We start from the raw sequence: 19,412 nt of genomic DNA on the forward strand, positions 1-19,412 counted from the left end.
AATGCATATTACAAAATTATTCATTTCATATTTGGTACAGGGACTGTTCTTGATTAAAAGGGGAAGGAAAAAAAAAAAAAAAAAAAAAAGAAGCTACCAGGGACTGTTCCTGTTATGTAATTATATATATATACCTATTATTTTCAGCACCCAAAATACCGCTAATTCTCCACACACAAATGTGTGTGTGTGTTTGTTTGTTTGTTTGTCTTTTTTTTTTTTTTTTAAAAAAAATAGCTCAGTATTATCTCCTTTTCAACCATACATACTCTCAGCAGCTACCAACTACCAAGCTCTCTCAGCTGGAAACAAATCCTCAATATTTTCTGAATATGCTCCATCCCTAGACTCCAGTGGAATCCACCAAAAGAGAAAAGCTTCAATGTGACCTGTGGCCAGTCTCATCTACCCTCATCTGCAGCATGTCTTTCTCTGGTAACTGTTTGATGAATCTGGGCATCTTACCACAAGAAGATTCAACAGCAATTAGCAACTTGAAGATGCCAAAAGAAAGTTCCAATTTCCATTGACAGCTTGATGATGAATGTTCTCTGCCTTGTTCTCTAAGCTTTAACAAGGGATCTCAAAAAACTGTCTCTTCGTATGTTCATGCTCTTGTAAATTATGTCCACAAGCATATGACCATTCCACAGATCAGCAAACATTCAACAACCCACCGTCCAAAAAACATAAAAAAACAATTCAACAATCTGAAAAACGAAGTAATAAGGAAAGGTAGCATAATTTAGCAATAACAGCGTAGAACTCAGTGATTACCTGAGGCTAGGCCTCTGTTATGAGTTAAGCTGTCACCCAGGATGTCACTTTATGCCACTAAGCTTCTCAACCTACGATATTAAATAATCATAAAAACCTATAAAATAAATTATACAAGCAAAAGTTCAAATTTTAGGACCATTACTCTTTTCGTAGAGAATAATCATTGGTTATTTCTTGAAGAAAATAACCACAGTCTCCATTTTAACCTGTCTCATTTTAGCATGTTACCCAAATAATAATTCGGGACTAGCGTTAGAAACCAACATGCATTACATGCATATTGCAGTGTCTTTAACATATCACTAGTCTGAGCTTCACGGTATCTTTTTCAAAGATTTCAAATGACGTGTTAACAAATTAAGATCACAGTTATATATTTTCTTGTTGAATGCATCAGTAATTAAACCATATAAGAAAAAACCATGAAATCTGCCAAAACTTAAAACATAGTCAATTATGTTATGTTGGAGAAAGCAAAGTGTAAATATGGAATCACCTGGTATTAGCGTGAGCTAACTTCAGCCGTTGAGTCCTTGCTTTTCATTTCAAATAACAGCAAATTCTGAAAATTTTGTATTTTTATAAACTGTCCTGCTAAAGTATAGTTTTATCCTTCGTAAACTGTAGAAGACTACATGCCGGTTCTTTCTTTAAACTTCTCTCTTCTATTAAATTCCTTATCTTCAAAGCATCTTCCCATGCACCACCAGCAGCATAGATGCTTGCTAGAACGACATAGTTTACTGAATTTCTTGGATCCATTTTAAATAGATGCATTGCAGCTACTTCTCCAAGAGACTTATTGCCATAGATGCTACATGCCCCAAGAATGGAACCCCAAAGTGAGGCAGTAGGCTTTACTTTCATCTTGCATATTAAATTATAAGCTTCTTCCAATCGACCTCCACGTGCAAAAAGATCTACCAGACAAGATATATGCTCTGCTCGAGGAAAGATATTGTATTTATTAACCATGTCATTGAAGCATTCCCATCCTTCTGTTGTCAATCCAGTATGACTACAAGCAAATAGAAGGGACAGGAACGTAACATCGTTCGGCTTCAATCCCTCGCATTCCATCTTCTTATATAATGCAATTGCCTTCTGGCCATATCCATGCTTCCCATATCCAGTAATCAATGAAGTCCATGAAATTATATTTTTCTCTTTCATATCATCAAAAGCACAGTGAGCATCTTCAATTTCTCCAGATTTCGCATACATGTCAATGAGGGCGTTGCCCATGGCCACATCATAGCAAAATTGGTATTTGATAGTAAGAGCATGGATTTGTCTTCCTAGGCTTAATGAAACTATGTTTGCGCAAAGATTAAGCATAGAGCATAATATAACTCCATCCATCCCCACGTGCTTATAATTCATCTCTTTGAAGAGATTGAAGGCATCTTTGGTGTGCTTAACATCTCGTGCATATCCAGTTATCAATGCAGTGCAAGATATAATATCCTTTTTTACCATACTCTTGTATAATTGATGAGAACTGTCTATGCTTCCACATTTTGCATATGCATCAATTAATGATCCACTCAAAGAGTTACATGATCCAAAACCCAATTGGATGATGAGTCCATGCACTTGGCTAACATTCATGAAACAACTACCTCTAGCTAAGGATCTCAAAAGGCTTGCCAAGGTGAAGCAATCAGGGGTCTTGCCTATTGAAATTGAGTGTCAGAATCAAATATGAAGGTCAAAATATAGCAAGCCTAACAAAACAACAAGATTACTTCCAGAAGTTTAGTGTAATAAGGTGAGCTTGTAAAACATTTACAATGGGAGCAATAAACATTGAATATGGTAATATACAAAATTATATTCTGGATATTTTTATAATCCACGACTTCTAACTTGAACATCCTGCTGAGAGTTTGAAGACTTCAGTTAGAAATCCCAAAAATAATAAAAGAAAACCTAGAAACTTTTATCTTTCTCATACTAAGGATGCTAACCAACCAACTGTCGACTATTTAACCAATATAGCAAGAAGTACAAGATTGAAAACAACAATAATGCGGGTAAATCTCTTTCTTGTTGAATTTATGCATCGGTATTTACACCACATAAAAAAGAGCAGACGCTTGCAAAAATTTAATGTCAGTCTGTCAGGTACTGTAAATTTCTTATATCATGAACAATTGGTATGTGAATATAGAAACAGTTACTACAGTTGGGAATATTAGGGATATTGTTTGGATCTTGTAACAATGGGGACAATTTATAACTTGTAACAATTTTATAATGTTTATTTTAAAGTTTACTCAGTCAGGCACTTGAAGTGAGTAAAAGTGATGTGATGGTGTGTTCTTGTGGTGAATGGTCTATTAAAGTTATCACATGATTGATGGATAGTCAACTTGTTTTCTTAGTTTACTTTGATTTTTGATCAACTTGTTTGGTAAGGGAAAGCCTACTTTATATACCTGTACGTGCTGTAGTGTTTTGTTATCATTACTTAAATGCTTCATCGGAGGTTATATATAAGGCTTTGATAGGACATGTATCTGTAAATTTGTGCATTTCTTATCAGTTGGACGACCACCAACTTGTAATCAAAATCAGCATACCCTTGCTTTATGCCTCTATCTCAAGAACATGGTACTTAATGAATCAAGAATCAGAATCTAATAATCTCTAAATAATAAAAAATGATATGCGGATGTGTGCTAGCGTGAGAAACAGGGGAGAGTCTTGTAGTTGCAAGGTGCCCTAAACCAATATTGCGTGACTGCAATTTATATAAAAACATGCTCATTTTGAGCAGTTAACAATCAAACTACTAATTTGGCAAGTGGAGATTTCTTAAAAATATTGAAAAACACAAAAATGATAAATTTTGATAGGAATAAATGTATCAGAAACTTTTTAACAATAACCTCTAAAAACTTACCTTCCTGCATCATTGAGTGAAATACGTGAAACGATTCATTGGTAAACCCCTGAACAGCATAGCCGCCAATCATTGTATTCCAAGAGACCAAGTCCCTTTTTGACATTGCTTCAAACAAAGAACTTGCATCCTCCATCATTCCACACTTCGAATAAAAATCAACCAATGCACTTTGCACATATAAATTATCAACAAACCTTCCCTTTTGAATGCACCCTTGTATCTGTTTACCTCTCTCCAAACATCTCAAACCAGTACACGCCCTCAAGGTGCTTCCATACCCAAACTGATTAGCCTTAACACCTGCCCGGCACATCTCCACAAATACCATCAAAGCATTTCCATAACACCCATTTTGCGTGTACCCAGAAATCATAGCAGTCCAAGAGACAATACTTCTCTCACACATTCTGTCGAACAAGTTGCGAGCAGCAACCATCCATCCAAACTTAGCATAGAAGACGATCAGTTTGGTGTCCAAGTGCACATTTGAATCAAACCCATTTACTGTAACATGTTTGTGAACCCAAAGACCAGCTCTTTCGGTTCTTTGGTCGATACAAAGTTGCAAGATTTTCATATACAAAGAATAGTAAGAATCAGGGTAAGTTGCTTTACATAGAACTGATTCCACATATTCTCTTAGTCGTCCAATCCTTTGCATATTGTGAAGTCTCCTCTACTATTCTGGGATTGAATGTGTTTTTTCACTTATTGTGCCAAAGGCAGCTTACCGTTATTTGTATGGAAAGGCTCAAGGGAACGACGTCGCATTCAATCTTTGTAATCTTCATCACCAATTTATCTAAAAATAATAATAATAATAATTTACATTAAATTTACTTTTTATATCTATAAATAAAAGTAATTTATCTTCCATTTATCACCTTTAATTAGTATTTCTAGTTTACTGCCATTAATATAAACAAATAATAATAAATAAATAAATAACTGGAAAATTCAATCTCCAAAAGGTCTACATTTTTTTTTTTTGGCTGCAAAAAAAAGGTCTACATTTTTGGTTCCTTTCGGGGAAAAGAAAAAAGTCTCCATTTGATTTTAAAGTAAAATAAAATGTGGAAAATTTGAGACCAATCTTACGAAATAGTAGGTAGCTTAAATTTGGAATTGGAATTTGAGGGATTAATCAACAATCAACACAGCATAGTACCAATCTAAACGTTTCCCTCTCAAAGCTGAATGTTGACGACGACTGAGCGAGCGCGGTTGATTTCTTGAAGAAGACTTTGCGGTCATTTGTGATAAATGGGTATTTCGAATCTGATGTTACTGCTCTGCTTCATCGCCATTGGCATTGGAATTCCGTCTTTCCATGCAGATGCAGCAGCAGAAGGGGGCAGATGGCAGAGTAACTATAGGAAGGTGATAGATGTGGAAGGAGGCCCAGAGTCTGTGGTTTGGATAGTTCAGCTCTCTGATCTCCATTTCAGTGTCCACCACCCTGACAGAGCTCTCGACTTCAAGAGAATTGTGGGTCCCACTCTTTCCTTCATCAACCCTTCTCTGGTCCTCATCACCGGTGATCTCACAGGTTCTTCAAGCCCTTGCCTTTTTGATATTCTTTCATGGTGTTATTTAGGTCAGATGACATATGGGTTTCATGTTTTGAGCTTGTTCTGTTTGTGTTGGAACGCAACTATGAATGGTTTGTTATGTTTAAAGAATTCTCAGTTTCTAGCTTTTTTAAATGGTTATTACTGAATTAGTTACAAATTTTGAATTTATTTTATTTTAATTTTTTTTAAAAAAAAGGTGAAACAGGAAATCTGAAATGGATACGCTATAAATTTCAGCATTAGTTACACAAGAGATAAAAATATCTATAATTTATTTTGTCAAATTTGTTAACCGGGGGAAAATACACACTTGGATTAATAGTAGGTTCACAGTTCAGTGCTGATTTAGTGTGGAACGGTTTAACTTATATGTTTTCCCTCGGACAAGAAGATAACCTTGAGTTAGAGTGTAGACAAATTGCCTGTTGAGAGTTAGCATACCCTCTTTTGTTGAATATATGCTATACGTTTGCTCTTTAGATCACACTGCTATCTGTTATGGTCTTATCTGATATAAAGACAAAAACAGGTTATCTTTCAGATGCTCCTAGAACCCACAACCTGGGGTGTTCAGATGGGGTGACTTTTACTTTCCTTGTTGGCTACCTTACAGGAAAAGCATGGCCTGTACTACATTTAGCGTTCCAAAACAACTTCCTTTACGTTCTAATCACAAGCTTATACCTCCCACAATGTGTTTCTCTCCTATAATAGTGGATACTGAGCTGCTAATGCACTCAAGTCTTCAAGTCCAAGGACAATGAAAGGGCTTAGATGGTGGTTCTAAGAGAAACTGTACAAAAGAGAGAATAAAGTGTTAGATAACAATACTTGAGTATTGAGAGCTGTGACTAATGCATTAACCGCCCCTTTCAAGTCCTAGGACTTTCTCTTATATAGAAGAGAACCCATTTAATGTTTTATTTACCATTGCCCTCTTCTTCCTTGCCTCATCTTAGTAGGGTAATGTTGTTTCCCATTTGAAGCTGTCATAACTTTAGGACATCCTATTGAATCTACTAAAGACATCTGTATGCCCCCTGGATAATGGGTCATGGGTCATGGGTCATGAGCTGGATGGACCTGACCTGTTTCCCAACATTTTCTTATCTTGCTTTTATGTTATTTTTCTATTAGATGGGAAGAGCAAGGATTTATTAACAATGAAGCAAAATGAAGAGGAGTGGCTGGAATACCAGAATGTGATGGAAGATGTGATAAAAAAGAGCAGGCTTGACAAGAGCATCTTCTTTGACCTTCGAGGAAATCATGACAACTTTGGTGTGCCAGTGATTGGTGGTTCTTTTGATTTTTTTTCAAAATATAGCATCAATGCGCAGCTGGGCAGAAATACAAACATTAATAGTGTCACTCTTCAGGTGAGTTAATCCCTCCCTCTAGAGCTGGTTTCATGGTCATGCAACATCACATAGAAGAGTATGCTATATTTGTGATCTCAAGTATAAAATGCTAGTACATAATTTTGCTACGTCTTAACTTTTAAGCTTTTTTTTATTTCTTCCACTTAACATATTTACTCCTATTGTGTAGACTGGTGAGAAGAAACATCTCTTTGTAGGTTTTGATAGCACAATGGCGGTTGGTTTACGAGGGCCGACTAATCTTTTTGGGCATCCAACTGATGAACTATTAGCTGAATTGGATAAGGAACTTTCTCAGTGGGATTCTCAATCAACAGAACCAGTAACCAAGATTTCCTTCGGGCATTTTCCTCTTTCATTCTCATCACAATCAAATTCTGGAAAGAGCCTGGGAGACATTTTCCTCCAAAACTCTTTATCAGCTTATATATGTGGGCATCTCCATACAAGGTTCGGTAAAAATTTAAAACGGCACCATCAGTTGACTCATCATTTTCTATCCAAGTTCTTTCAGTTTAATGTGCACCAAGATTCTTATGATAGTATATTAAATTGTTCAACCGATACCAAGGAATTCTGGGAGTGGGAGATGGGTGACTGGAGGAAGAGTAGGGCCATGAGAATATTGGCAATTGATAGAGGTCATGTTTCTTATGTGGATATTGACTTTAAGTTAGGAGGCAAAAAGACTATTATAGTGCCCACATTTCCTCTAGATTCACGCTTCATGTCAACATCTTCAACTCATCGCAATTACAGATGCCAAAAAATAAACTTTTTGTCTTACGAGACAGTTAGGGCTTTGGTGTTTTCTGCTTCTCCAATTGTGTCAGTTGTGGCCAGGATCTATGACTCAAGTCCTGGGGTTCTCAGTCTGATCTTTGAAGCATCTATGAAAAAGCTTGTTGATAACTCCTCTAGGGGAGATCTTTATGTTGCTCCATGGAATTATAAAGCCTTTGAGGACCCATCTCCAGATAGATTTTGGTTGCAAATAGAGGCAACTGACATAATGAGGAGATCGAGTTTGACTGATTTAAGGCCATTTTCTATTAACAGTCTTAATGCTAAGCTCTCCTGGACATGGAGGGAGTTTCTAGTCATGGGTTGTCAATGGGCTGCCCTTTATTACCCACTGTTGTGGTCTACATTATATTTTATGCTCACCATTCTTCTTATTCCAAAAGCTGTGTTGATTTTCTCAAAGAAGCAGTTCACTTACTTGAATTTTGTTGCTGATAAAGGATTCATAAATTGTATAGGATGGCTTTTACAGGAACTTTGCAAGGTTCCCATAGTATGGTTTGGTATCCTAATATACTTATTCTACCTTATAACGTTCCCCTGGTTTATTGGGAGAGTTTTCACTGACGGCAAGGATAAGGGATACATGACTTATATGGGCTGGGTAGTTAAATCTATCGATCAAAAGGGAAAACATGAATATATTGGATCTCCTGACATAATGGTTACTGTTCTTTCCCATATTTTCTATGTGGTTTTGCCTTCTTTGTTGGTCACTATCGCTTTGGCAGCTGAAAAAAGTATATATCGGGAATACTTTCTATCACTTTCAGGGAAGAAAGTAGATGATTATGATCAAGAGCAATCAACATCTCTGGTAAATGAGCAAGGGAGTGAAAAATCAAGATCTTACATTGGAAAGCGGTATATCCGAAAAGTTCTTTTGGTGGTTATCTTGACAATCTGCTGGAAGCATTTTATGGTAAGGTTTCCTACTGATCTATCTGAATGATAGATATGGGTTGTTTTAGAGCACATAATGCAGGGGACATTTTATGAGGTTTACTACTGTCATATAGACTATAAGGTTGAATAAATTTACTACGATGCATTTTTCCTTCACCCAAATTTCTTTAGGACATCTGAAACACATGACGCTAGGCTTTAGCAGTTAGACCTTCCTTTCCATTGCGCTTTTAAAATTGTCCAGCTTTTTTGAATTATACTGTCTTACTTATTAAGATGCCTTTCATTAATATTCTGGATGTCTTAAGACATCTATCCATCTTTTTAGAAGGTTACAGCATCTCCAATGGTAATGCCAAAAAGGATGCTAATGCCAAATGAAGTGCCATATTATAGCAATGCCAAATCCATGTCAGATATATGATTGACAATGGCATTTTAATAGTTTGGCACAACATTCTTTGAATTGTTAAATATTATCTTGCATTCAAATGGTGTTGTCATATTGTCATTTGCATTGGGAGCTCATGCTAATACCAAAATCAAAATGGAACTGCAATTAGAGCATTTACCCTTGGAGATGCTCCAATAATGGAGAAAATGAGTGCAAGTATAATTTTTGTTTGTTTTCTGATTGACTTTCACTTTTCACTAATTATTTTCTTTTTTGCTTTTAATCACAGAATTGCAAGGCTCTTCTTAAAGCATACGAGATGAATCCACTTATCCACTTTCCAGGATACAGCTTCACAATTCCACTTCTATTGGCTTATGCTTTCTATAAAACTAGAAAAGTTTAGCGCACGAGCGATCAAATTTTCCTCACCTATAAATATTCCACTCAGACTACCCTATTAGCAGTTTTTGCTAGATTCACACAACATAAATTTGATGCAATTGAAGCAATTTTTTTTGGAAAAACTTCGCATCAACTTGCCGGACCAGACATATATGGACTCTTTGAACTCTTTTATAGTCGATTAGACTCTGAAAGTGATTGTTGCATTTTAAGCAGAAGAAAAGATGAATCAGAAATGGATGTTATGAAAGCAGCCCTAGTTTGATATAACAGATGCTTTAATTTTGTGTGCTCTGACTTGCATTTGGACATTTGTTTTTGGGTCGAAAATGTCCTTAAGCATCTATAATCTTGAAGAATTTCCTTGTAAAAATGCAGTGTTGAATATGATATAAGAAATACCCTGATGAGGAGTAAATTTATGAATGAATGTTACCTATGATTTTGATTTGTGATTATTGGAGGCAATACAGTTATTATGATCTGGTTAAAAAGATTTGGGCTATGACTCCTGGAACTTGGGAAATTTAATGATATGCTCTCTGATATCATATAGATTCTATATTTTCTTGTCCATTGAAGTTGAGTACCCCAAATTTCAGGAAAAACCTCTTTCCCTTTACTGAGTATAAAAAAGGCATCAGATCAAGTAAACAGCAGAAGAGTGCTTCAATTCATAATGTGCTTGTATGTTAATAATTGATAAATTAGTGTAACTTTCTAATATATATTGATTAGTTAATCTAATAAAACAATTTCACATTATTTGTCATCTAAAATTTTTTGAACATATTTTATAGCAACAAATAAATGTAGCATGGCATTTCTTCAATCAATGGTTGTTCACATACTAAATCCATTATTTTGGTGTGTAGACCCCAAATTGTTATTATTCACGTACTAAATATACTGATTAGCCGAGCTTAAATAATTTTTCAAAGTACTTTTCTTTTCCTGTTTAGAAGCATTAATTTATTAATAATAATAATAATAATAATAATTGCCGTCAAATTGTGAAAATAATAATAAAGATAAAAGTTTGTGAAAAATAAAAACATGTTGCAAAATTATTTGGTATAATTTTTCTGAGATAAATATTGGGTCGGGTTGATACCGACCCGTTCCACAGTAGAGAGAAGAAGCAAAATTCAAAAAAAAGAGAGAGCTTTGGCTCTTTTTTCTTTTCATTATTGCTTTTTTGGGTTTTGTTCCACCAAATCCCAAAGGAAGCAAGTTTTGGTAATCTGAGGGAGCGATTCAAATTGAAGTGGAGCTGAGCTGAGTGGTGTGGTTTGACTGTGTGATGGAGAATTCGTTAACGTGCTCTTCGACCCCTCGTTGGAATTCCGAGAGGCCTTTCCTCACCGGCCGATTTCACCAGGTTCCATTTCTCTCTCTCTATCTCTCTCTCCTGGATTTTGCATTTTGGGGTTTTGTTCTAATTTTTTTTGAAGTTTTGAGGTATAAAAAAGTTTGAATTTTTTTCCACGCATTACAGTAGCTTCCGTTTCCTTGATGTTTTTAGAGAATTCTTAAGTTGTGGTAATGTAAGATTCGATTTGATTCAGGAAAACAAAACGACTTCGCGCTTTGCTGAAACCAAGGGTTATTCCATTGATTCTTTTAGGTACCAATTTCGAATTTTTATTTTTTTATTTTTTTATTTTTTACATTTTTCATGCACTAGTTCTGCTACCACTGTGTTGTATAGTGGTGATGAGTGATGAGCGATAATACCTTATTTCAGAATGTAACTTGATAATTTGAAAAAAATTAAAAATAAATAAATAAATGAAGAAGAACGTTTTACTAATGCTGATATTAAACCCTTTTTTAATTTTCTTTTTTTAAATTTATTGCAGTTTGGGGTCAGAAAAGGCTATAGGCTGTTACAATGCTGCAGTTCAGGTGAAAGTGTCTTTTCGCTTTGACATTTTTATTTATTTTTTATTTTTCTGGTTTAGATAATTTACTATGGTTTACACAGTCCAGTTTCTTGTGTGCATTTTGTAAATATAAGAATAGGGATTGTTTTTTGGTGGATATATAGGAACTTATCGTTATCGATGATTTGCTTTCTGCATTGGTCGGGATTGAAGGACGGTACATTTCCATCAAACGTGTTCGCGGAAAGGAGGATAGTTTTGCCTTTCAGGTTGACACATCCATGGATTTAGCACTTCAGGTGGGACTTTTTGATTATTTGAGTTGTTTCACAGTTAGGCATGATGTACTACAATGATTTTTCTTTGAAATGTAATATAGATTTAATAAAGCAAATTTCTGGATTGTGTGGCAGTTGAAAAAAACCTGAGTGAAGTGGGTTTATCTAAGTAAATGGATAGGTTGACTGTGGTTTTGTTATGTTAAATGTGAGTGAATAAACAGTTGAATCAGAACATAGAGTATTTGGAATTTTTAAAGGAGGATAGTAGAGCCTATGACCTTAAAGGTGGCATAATTCATCTGCAAAAGTGAGTATTATGATCATGCACATGAAGAAAATATCAAGGTTCCCCGCTCCCGCCCGATTGAATTGACCAATGAGTATCACCTTTTGTGATGTTTTAGCTGATTAAAACATGCTATTGCAGGAATTGGCGAAGCGCATATTTCCTTTGTGTGAGAGCTTTATGTTGATCAATCATTTTGTTGAATCAAGATCTCAATTCAAGAATGGATTGGTTAATCATGCATTTGCCGCTGCACTAAGAGCACTCCTTCTAGTATGTTTTCTTGTCTTGGAATTTGATTTTATATTTTATTTGTTATTGTGGACCTGTGGTTGACGCATGAATCTTAATTGGAATAAATTGATTACTGTTCAAGAAGTGATTTCTCTTATTGAAGAAAGCAAAAATCAGCCAAATGTGGGTCTGATCTTTGTTGTTTTTTTTACAGTCTATTCTTACTTCTAAGTTAAAAATGAATAGAGATCAAAAGAAAATCAAAGTAGATTTAACATTGTTGTGTAAAGTAAAGTGTACTCTGTTAGTTTGGTTGGTCTATATTTAATTGATTACTTCAAGGACAAAACTTTGGTTAAACTGGATAGTCCAACTTTGCTGATGCAATTGCTGGCCTCACTGAAAAGTCTCCCAACTTTTTGATTAGGATTACCAGGCCATGGTCGCACAGCTTGAGCATCAGTTTCGGCTTGGAAGGCTTTCCCTACAAGGCTTGTGGTTTTTCTGCCAGGTTTGAGTGTGCCGTAAACAGATTGATCAATTTTTTAGGCTGTTTACTAAAGATTTTCTGATTTATGTTGCAGCCAATGATGGGGTCCATGCAAGCATTATACACTGTGATACAGAAGGCTTCAGCTAACAATTTTGCAGGCTCTGCAGTTCTGAACCTCTTGCAGAGCCAGGTCACATTTTACTGACTCTAACATTTGTCAAGATATTAAGAAGTACACATTACTTTTGGCTTCTTCAGTAGTAATTTTAAGTTTCTCTCCTTTTGCTTCACAGTTTTTCATTTTTCAAACTGATTTTGTTCTTGGAAATATCCAGGCTAGGGCCATGGCTGGTGATAGTGCTGTTAGGTCTTTGCTAGAGAAGATGGTGCAATGTGCTAGCAATGCGTACCTTGGCATATTAGAGAGGTACACTTAGCAAATCTACTGTCAAGTCATCTACTGTTCTTTTGTTGTGCAGTTTCCATATGTTTTCATATTCAAAGTGTTCATGTCATAAAAGAAGTTTTATTTTACTTCTTAGTTAAAAAAAGTCAAGGCCTATTAGAAATTACAGACCTCTCATTGGCTTCCATTTTGTTACCATCTTTCTCCTTTAAAATAGGGTGATTATCACTATTTTGCAAGTTCTAATGCTGTTGCTTTCCCCCCACCCCCAGAAATTATGCAGATCTCTCTTGAATTTCATTTTAGTTACACCATCTTTTTCTTAAACAAATATTAAAATTAGATGTACAAAAGGGAAAACAATTCGCAAAAAGTAAATTAAAAAGGGTGCCAAACATGCACAAGTAACAGAGAGAACCTACCCCATGTAAATTCAGGATCAGCTCTTTGTAGCATGGGAGATCTGTCCCTTTTTCTTGTAGAAGAAAACCAAATATTAAGAATGACTTCAGATCTATGTTCTAATCTAAGTGATTGAGTAGTAAGTTGCATGTGCAAGGATATTGGTGTTGCTTAGTCTCATCAACCATCTTCTGCAGCATTGTTAACAGTTCTTTCTGATTGTTTTTAAACAAAATTTTAGGTGGGTCTATGAAGGGGTGATTGATGATCCTTATGGAGAATTTTTCATTGCTGAGAATAAATCACTTCAAAAGGTATGTCAACTTCGTTCACAAAATTATGGACATTAAATTTATGCTATGGTGTTCACTTTTCACAGTTAACTCTGCAGGAAAGCCTCACTCAAGATTATGATGCTAAGTATTGGAGACAACGATATAGTCTGAAGGATGGAATTCCTAGCTTCCTTGCAAATATATCTGGGACAATTTTGACCACAGGAAAATATCTAAATGTCATGAGAGAATGTGGGCACCATGTTCAGGTTCAATTATATTTATATCTAGGAATGTGTTCAACTATATTTATTTTATTGTTATTTCTATAGAAAATAAAAGGAAATCCTATTGCTATCCATGTGGTTTCACTTGTAAAATTTTAGTGACTGGATTTGTTCTGGTAGGTTCCTGCATCAGAAAATACAAAATTAATGAGTTTTGGCACGAACCATCATTATCTTGAGTGCATAAAAGCTGCTTATGACTTTGCCAGTAATGAACTTTTAAATCTCATCAAGGAAAAGGTGAGTTCAGTTAATGCGACCTGATAAATTCCATTTCTTTTGTATTCTGTAGAGTTTCCTGTCTCAAACAAATAAAATGTGGTGTTATCTTCATGACAAATGCTTTACATCATTGGCTGATGATTAGTTACGCTATATTTGCTTTTTGTAGTATGATCTGATGGGAAAGCTACGATCCATAAAGCACTATCTTCTACTTGATCAGGTATATTGCTTTCGTGTGCATTTGCTAGTGAAATTGCACATTTTGAACCATAGCATGTGTATTTCTTTTTGTGGTATATTTGGTGCAAAAAGGCTGTATCAAGTGATAATCAGTCTTGGTTAAAAGTGGTTCTTCTTCTTCTTGTTCTTCAACTTATTTGAGGTGGGGCAGGGATTGTGTTTAATTGTATTCAACTTACATGGTGGAAGCTCATTTCTCTGTTCTTAATTCATGTTAAATTAATCATGTTAGTCAAATTAAAAAGCGCAAATGATGATCGTATATATATCAGGGTGATTTCTTGGTTCATTTTATGGATATAGCTCGGGATGAACTTACAAAAAAGCTTGATGAGATTTCTGTGGAGAAGCTACAGGTTTGGTCTTTTACCATAATCAGGTGCCTTTCATTCCACATTTTCTCTATCTTAATACATGTCAAAGTGACTGAGATTTCAAACAACTTTTGGCTAAATAGTCTCTGCTAGACCTTGCTTTGCGTACCACAGCAGCTGTAGCAGATCCTTGTCATGAGGACTTGACATGTTGTGTGGTAAACAGCTGGCTCTTCTTTTTTTCCTGTACTTGTGAAAATTGTTCCCTGAATTTGCATTCAATGTTCACAGGAAACATCTTCATTGCTTAAAAGACTAGGGACATTCAAAGATCTAGGAAATAGCAGGACTGTTCCTCATGGTAATGATATAGAAGAACCAGTGAGTGTAACTGGCCTTGAGACATTTTCTTTGAGCTACAAGGTGTGTGCTCTTTCTTTCTTGTTTTATTATCATATCTATTTTCCCTTTCCGAGTGTGTGATATTTATGTAAAGAACTTGCTGATCCCGTTGTCTCAACCTTTTTTCTTTTTTTTTTTTTTTTTCTTTTTCAACAGTCCTAGTTTTATGTCCTTTTTAAAAAAGTCTGACAGCGGCCTGACAAGTAGTGTAATGTGACAGAGGAGTTTGACTTTCATTACTAAAAATTATACAGAAATATGCTTTAAATTTAGTTCTCTATTTTATTTATTCTTTTTAAGTAATGCTGCAAATAGATTTAACAAAGTATTTCACATGATGTGTCTTTGATCAAAGACTCTGACCCTGTGGCATGTGCAAATGATGCAATGATGAACTCAGACTCAATCATTTGTGTCTTTCTATTTGTGTCATTCTTTATTTTTCTTCTTCTTCAGGTGCGGTGGCCATTGTCTATAGTCATATCTCGAAAAGCCTTAACCAAGTACCAGTTGATTTTTCGCTTTCTTTTCCGTTGTAAACATGTAGATCGCCAGCTTTGTGGGGCATGGCAAATACACCAAGTATGTTCTTCTTTTTGTCTATGTAGCCAAATTCTGCTTTCCTCTTCTTGCTTGTAGTTGAAGGAAATATGCATCTGCAGGGTGTTCGTAGCCTTAAAATGCGTGGTACGGCCATCCCTAGATCATCACTGCTCTGTCGTAGCATGCTTAAATTTATTAACAGCCTTTTACACTATCTAACATTTGAGGCAAGTTTTCTCTTTCCAGATTTTTTTGTTTGCTTCTTGGATTCTCATGTCATAGCTGTAATATTATAGCTTATTCTGCTTGCTTAAACTTTTTGTCCTCTTAAAATCATTAATATTGGCATTTTTGGTTGCAATTGGTTTACCTAAATGTTTCCTAGCCATATAGTGCCGATGTGAACAGAAAAAAAATGCATGACCAAAAGGAGAAAAGTCTGACATAATATGATATTTCCACAGACACTTCAAAATAGTAGAAGCCATCTGAAACAGTTGAAGCTGATACTTGGAGTGCATGCTTGCAGTAGACACCTAGTTTACTATCTTTAGTACCATAACTTGGAGTCTTTTTTCCCCCCTATTAACAGCTAATTTTCTGCACTTTTTCCTTTTGAGATAGGAAATTTAGTTGCCAGTTAGGAAATGATGTAGGATCTGGGTTTCATCTTATGCTGGTGACCTGGAAAAGGAACAGAGCACTTAGATGAATTAACTTTTGTTTTTATTTTTCTTGAAATACAGTTTTTCTCTGTATATTGGTAATTTTACTGGGCTTTTGGGTTTTTTACAAGAATATTTGTTATCAGGTTCTTGAACCAAATTGGCATGTGATGCATAACAGACTTCAGACTGCAAAGAGCATAGATGAGGTCTGATTTTCCACTTACAGAATTTATTCTTTTGGCTGAAAGGGAGTATGCCATTTTATATTACATCTTGACTGTGGAAAAAAAAAAAATCGCATTTCACCAATAAATTTTCTGCATGGGTGTATGTGCTAGTATTTATGTCTTATAAGGAATTTTGTGAAGCAGGTTATTCAACATCATGACTTTTTTCTTGACAAGTGCCTCAGGGAGTGTTTGCTTCTCTTGCCTGAATTACTCAAGGTTAGTTCTGATACTTGACATTAAGCTTGTAAGTGTTGATATAGTTACCTGTGATCGAAGCCTTAGGAAATCCATTGAAATACATACACAATTAGGAACTGGGAAATACTTATGGTTGTGCCCTTGAAGCGATGCGGAGTTTGCATCTTTTTGTGAGGATGACAGCTCTTCCTCTGGTTTTCCTCCTTGTTTATCAATAAAATCCCTAGAAAACAGGAGCATATTCAGCACTTCATTATACATGCAGCCTTATGTTCAAGCCTTTATGCTTTGGAACTAATCTTGCTACCTTTAAAAAACCGTAAATGATGATTTCAACAAACTATAGTATGGCTTGTTCTATCACAAATTTCAAACGATTGGTTGAGTGAAATTTTAAAAATCTTGGTGATGTTATGGTTTCTGAAAATGGTGACTTCAATTTGCCTGTCTAATTAGAGAAAAAGACACTAGTTGGAAACAGTACAAAATACTTATTTAGAAAAGGGAAGCAGCTATGCAATTTAAAATTAAGATGTCGCAGTTTGTCTTTATAGTTTCTTTCTGATTGATAAGCTTTCCAAACACAGAAGGTGGAGAAGCTAAAATCACTATGCCTACAGTATGCTGCGGCAACCCAGTGGCTGATATCATCTTCTATTGATATTCCCAACGTAGAGGAGTCATCTGATGGTTCACTTGTATCAGAAAAAACCAAGCAATATAAATCACGGAGCACATCGCAGGTGCTAAAATTAAGCTCCAGCAACACAAATGTCACCGAATCTATTCTGTAAGTTTAAAGTGGTTCACAAAACAAACTAATGCATGCACACAAACGCAAGCATCTCTCTCACACAAAATCTTGTAAATTGCAGTAACTTTGAGAGAGAATTCAACGCAGAGCTTCAGAGTCTTGGACCAATACTAAGCAATGGTTCTCAAACGGAACCACATTTGGCTCATCTTGCACAGTGGATCTTAGGAGTTGGGAATGACCAATGAATTCTAGATATCTTCCTCCTGAATTTGTTCCAGATGGAAAAAGATGTAAATAGTTTGTTCCTGATGTTATTGTATTGATCTTGTGAGTGATGTGTGTCTAGTGTCACAATCCTAAAATCTTTGTGAGAGGATTGTTTTTTACTTTGTACCAATAGGTATAGTTAAAAGGATTTGGTTTTGTATTACACGTAAGTGTTTGATTGTTCATTTTTGGACTCAGATTCAGAAATCTGGTCTAATGATTTATATTATGTTTTGGGAATCTTTATCTGGTCTCATGATTTATATTATGTTTTGGGAATCTTGTATTATTCTCCGCCATGATTACTCTGTATCCATTTGATAATCACAAAGGTATCAAAACGTCAAAAAGGTAAAAGAACTTGTGGTGTAAGCCCACCTGATTGGAAGTAAAAGAAGGCACCTATTGCGGCACAAATTGTAGACATTTTTTAGAGTTTAGTTTGCACTAGAACGAAGTATTTTATGTTATTTTATTGTTTATTTATTTATTTATTTTATAGTTTGGATGTGTAGATACAAACTAGGGTTCAAGGAAACAGTGGCAAACCATAGGGTTATCAGATTAATCTTTGAATAGTTGAGTAAATTTTTAATTTGTTTTATGATAATATTTCTGTAAATTTGAATTCAAATATATCACGCTTATTACCAATATTTCCATGAGTCTTAGTAGGTTCGAGAAAATGAATTAAAATTTGCTGATTTGATTTGCATAACCTTCATTTTTTACAAATGAATTGATTATTAAATTGAACATGTTTTCTACATGGTTTCAACTTGGTTTGTTTTTCAGATTTTTTTACTAGCAATCTAAACCAAATTTTTTATTGATACAACGGATGAACTTATGTTAAATTAAAAAATATGAATGCTTAAATCAACTATTGCAGTATTGCTATCCTTCAACCAAGCAATGGGATCTACAGGTCCTACATGTGGATCCCATTCATTTCTGCGAGCGAGGGCCATGCAGTTTTCTATATGGTTGGAACTTGATCTCTTAGATTATTATTAACATTATAATAATTTAAACAAAATTGTTCGGAATTTTTAGATTGATAAAATGAATGAACTCATTTTAAAATTAAAAATATGAACGCTTAGATCTATTGTTGCTATACTTCAATCACTCGATTGAATTTGACAAGTTACAAGCATAAATATCAAAAGAACAAAATATTCAAAGCTAACTCAAAATAAAACAGGAACAAAATATTACTATATATGAATGATAGATTCTACTGTCAGGTCCGGTTTGAAGTAAATTCATACGGTCCAAAAATATTTGGAAATTAATGGCCATTAAATTCAAAACTTATCAAATAAACGATTCAAATTATTCCTTGCATCATTCTTTGCATCACGTGATAAAAATTTTACGGAAAACCAATTTTTGTCCCTTCCCGCTCGCACCACTTTTCCACATAAACCTCACCATTTCAAAATTCCCAAATCCAACCCAACCTACCTTCCTCTTCTCCTCCCAACCTACCTTCTTCTTCTCCTCTTCTCCTCTGCTCCCAACCTACCACCATCTCCCTTATCTCAATCCTATGAACTTGTTGCAGGTTGAGATACTGAAGAGGTTGAGATGTGATGATGATAATCGTGCACCCAGAGATGCACTGCTTATTACTATAAATGGTATTGTTGCTGGGATGAGGATTACAGGCTAAAATGAAGCTCCTCTCAAGCTCTTGGTTATCAACTTCTCATCTGCTACTACCTTCACCATCTCTTTTAATTTTTATTTAAATCTACTTAAAAGGTGCTCTGTTATTTTATAGAAGGCTACGTTAAGGAGTATTATATTCATGTTGAGTAGGTTTTCTTGGAAAAAAAAAAAAAAAATTATGTACA

At 35.1% G+C, this 19,412-nt stretch overlaps 3 protein-coding genes across 8 annotated transcripts; 2 read left to right on the forward strand and 1 right to left on the reverse strand.

The window, feature by feature from the left end:
- Nucleotides 1–112: 112 nt before the first annotated feature.
- Nucleotides 113–4,998, reverse strand: LOC107410815 (pentatricopeptide repeat-containing protein At3g20730). 3 transcript variants are annotated; one of them, XM_016018293.4, is made up of 5 exons: nucleotides 4,860–4,998; nucleotides 3,689–4,493; nucleotides 1,277–2,456; nucleotides 778–848; nucleotides 113–614 (listed from the first exon to the last, which is right to left on the reverse strand). In XM_016018293.4, exons 2-3 carry the CDS (start codon nucleotides 4,350–4,352, stop codon nucleotides 1,375–1,377), a joined length of 1,746 nt encoding a protein of 581 aa, XP_015873779.3. In that variant the 5' UTR covers nucleotides 4,353–4,493; nucleotides 4,860–4,998; the 3' UTR covers nucleotides 113–614; nucleotides 778–848; nucleotides 1,277–1,374. The 3 variants fall into 3 exon arrangements, with proteins under 3 accessions (XP_015873779.3, XP_060667929.1, XP_060667928.1); XM_060811946.1 differs by having other exon boundaries at nucleotides 113–710; XM_060811945.1 differs by having other exon boundaries at nucleotides 113–848.
- On the forward strand, nucleotides 4,955–9,614 carry LOC107410771 (putative metallophosphoesterase At3g03305). The gene is made up of 4 exons (XM_048466292.2): nucleotides 4,955–5,240; nucleotides 6,403–6,644; nucleotides 6,817–8,373; nucleotides 9,041–9,614. Exons 1-4 carry the CDS (start codon nucleotides 4,955–4,957, stop codon nucleotides 9,155–9,157), a joined length of 2,202 nt encoding a protein of 733 aa, XP_048322249.2. The 3' UTR covers nucleotides 9,158–9,614.
- A 682-nt stretch (nucleotides 9,615–10,296) lies between these two features.
- Nucleotides 10,297–17,794, forward strand: LOC125419913 (gamma-tubulin complex component 2). 4 transcript variants are annotated; one of them, XM_048466443.2, is made up of 21 exons: nucleotides 10,298–10,537; nucleotides 10,725–10,783; nucleotides 11,019–11,064; nucleotides 11,207–11,341; nucleotides 11,751–11,882; nucleotides 12,271–12,354; nucleotides 12,428–12,526; nucleotides 12,672–12,763; nucleotides 13,386–13,458; nucleotides 13,524–13,688; nucleotides 13,827–13,946; nucleotides 14,098–14,151; nucleotides 14,444–14,527; nucleotides 14,629–14,703; nucleotides 14,777–14,908; nucleotides 15,344–15,469; nucleotides 15,550–15,657; nucleotides 16,242–16,304; nucleotides 16,470–16,544; nucleotides 17,114–17,316; nucleotides 17,402–17,794. In XM_048466443.2, exons 1-21 carry the CDS (start codon nucleotides 10,460–10,462, stop codon nucleotides 17,526–17,528), a joined length of 2,130 nt encoding a protein of 709 aa, XP_048322400.2. In that variant the 5' UTR covers nucleotides 10,298–10,459; the 3' UTR covers nucleotides 17,529–17,794. The 4 variants fall into 4 exon arrangements, with proteins under 4 accessions (XP_048322402.2, XP_048322400.2, XP_048322401.2 ...); XM_048466444.2 differs by having other exon boundaries at nucleotides 10,299–10,537; nucleotides 13,536–13,688; XM_048466445.2 differs by lacking the exon at nucleotides 14,629–14,703 and having other exon boundaries at nucleotides 10,297–10,537.
- Nucleotides 17,795–19,412: the final 1,618 nt, after the last annotated feature.

This window comes from Ziziphus jujuba, chromosome 10 (assembly GCF_031755915.1).
Source record: "Ziziphus jujuba cultivar Dongzao chromosome 10, ASM3175591v1".
NCBI lineage: Eukaryota > Viridiplantae > Streptophyta > Magnoliopsida > Rosales > Rhamnaceae > Ziziphus > Ziziphus jujuba.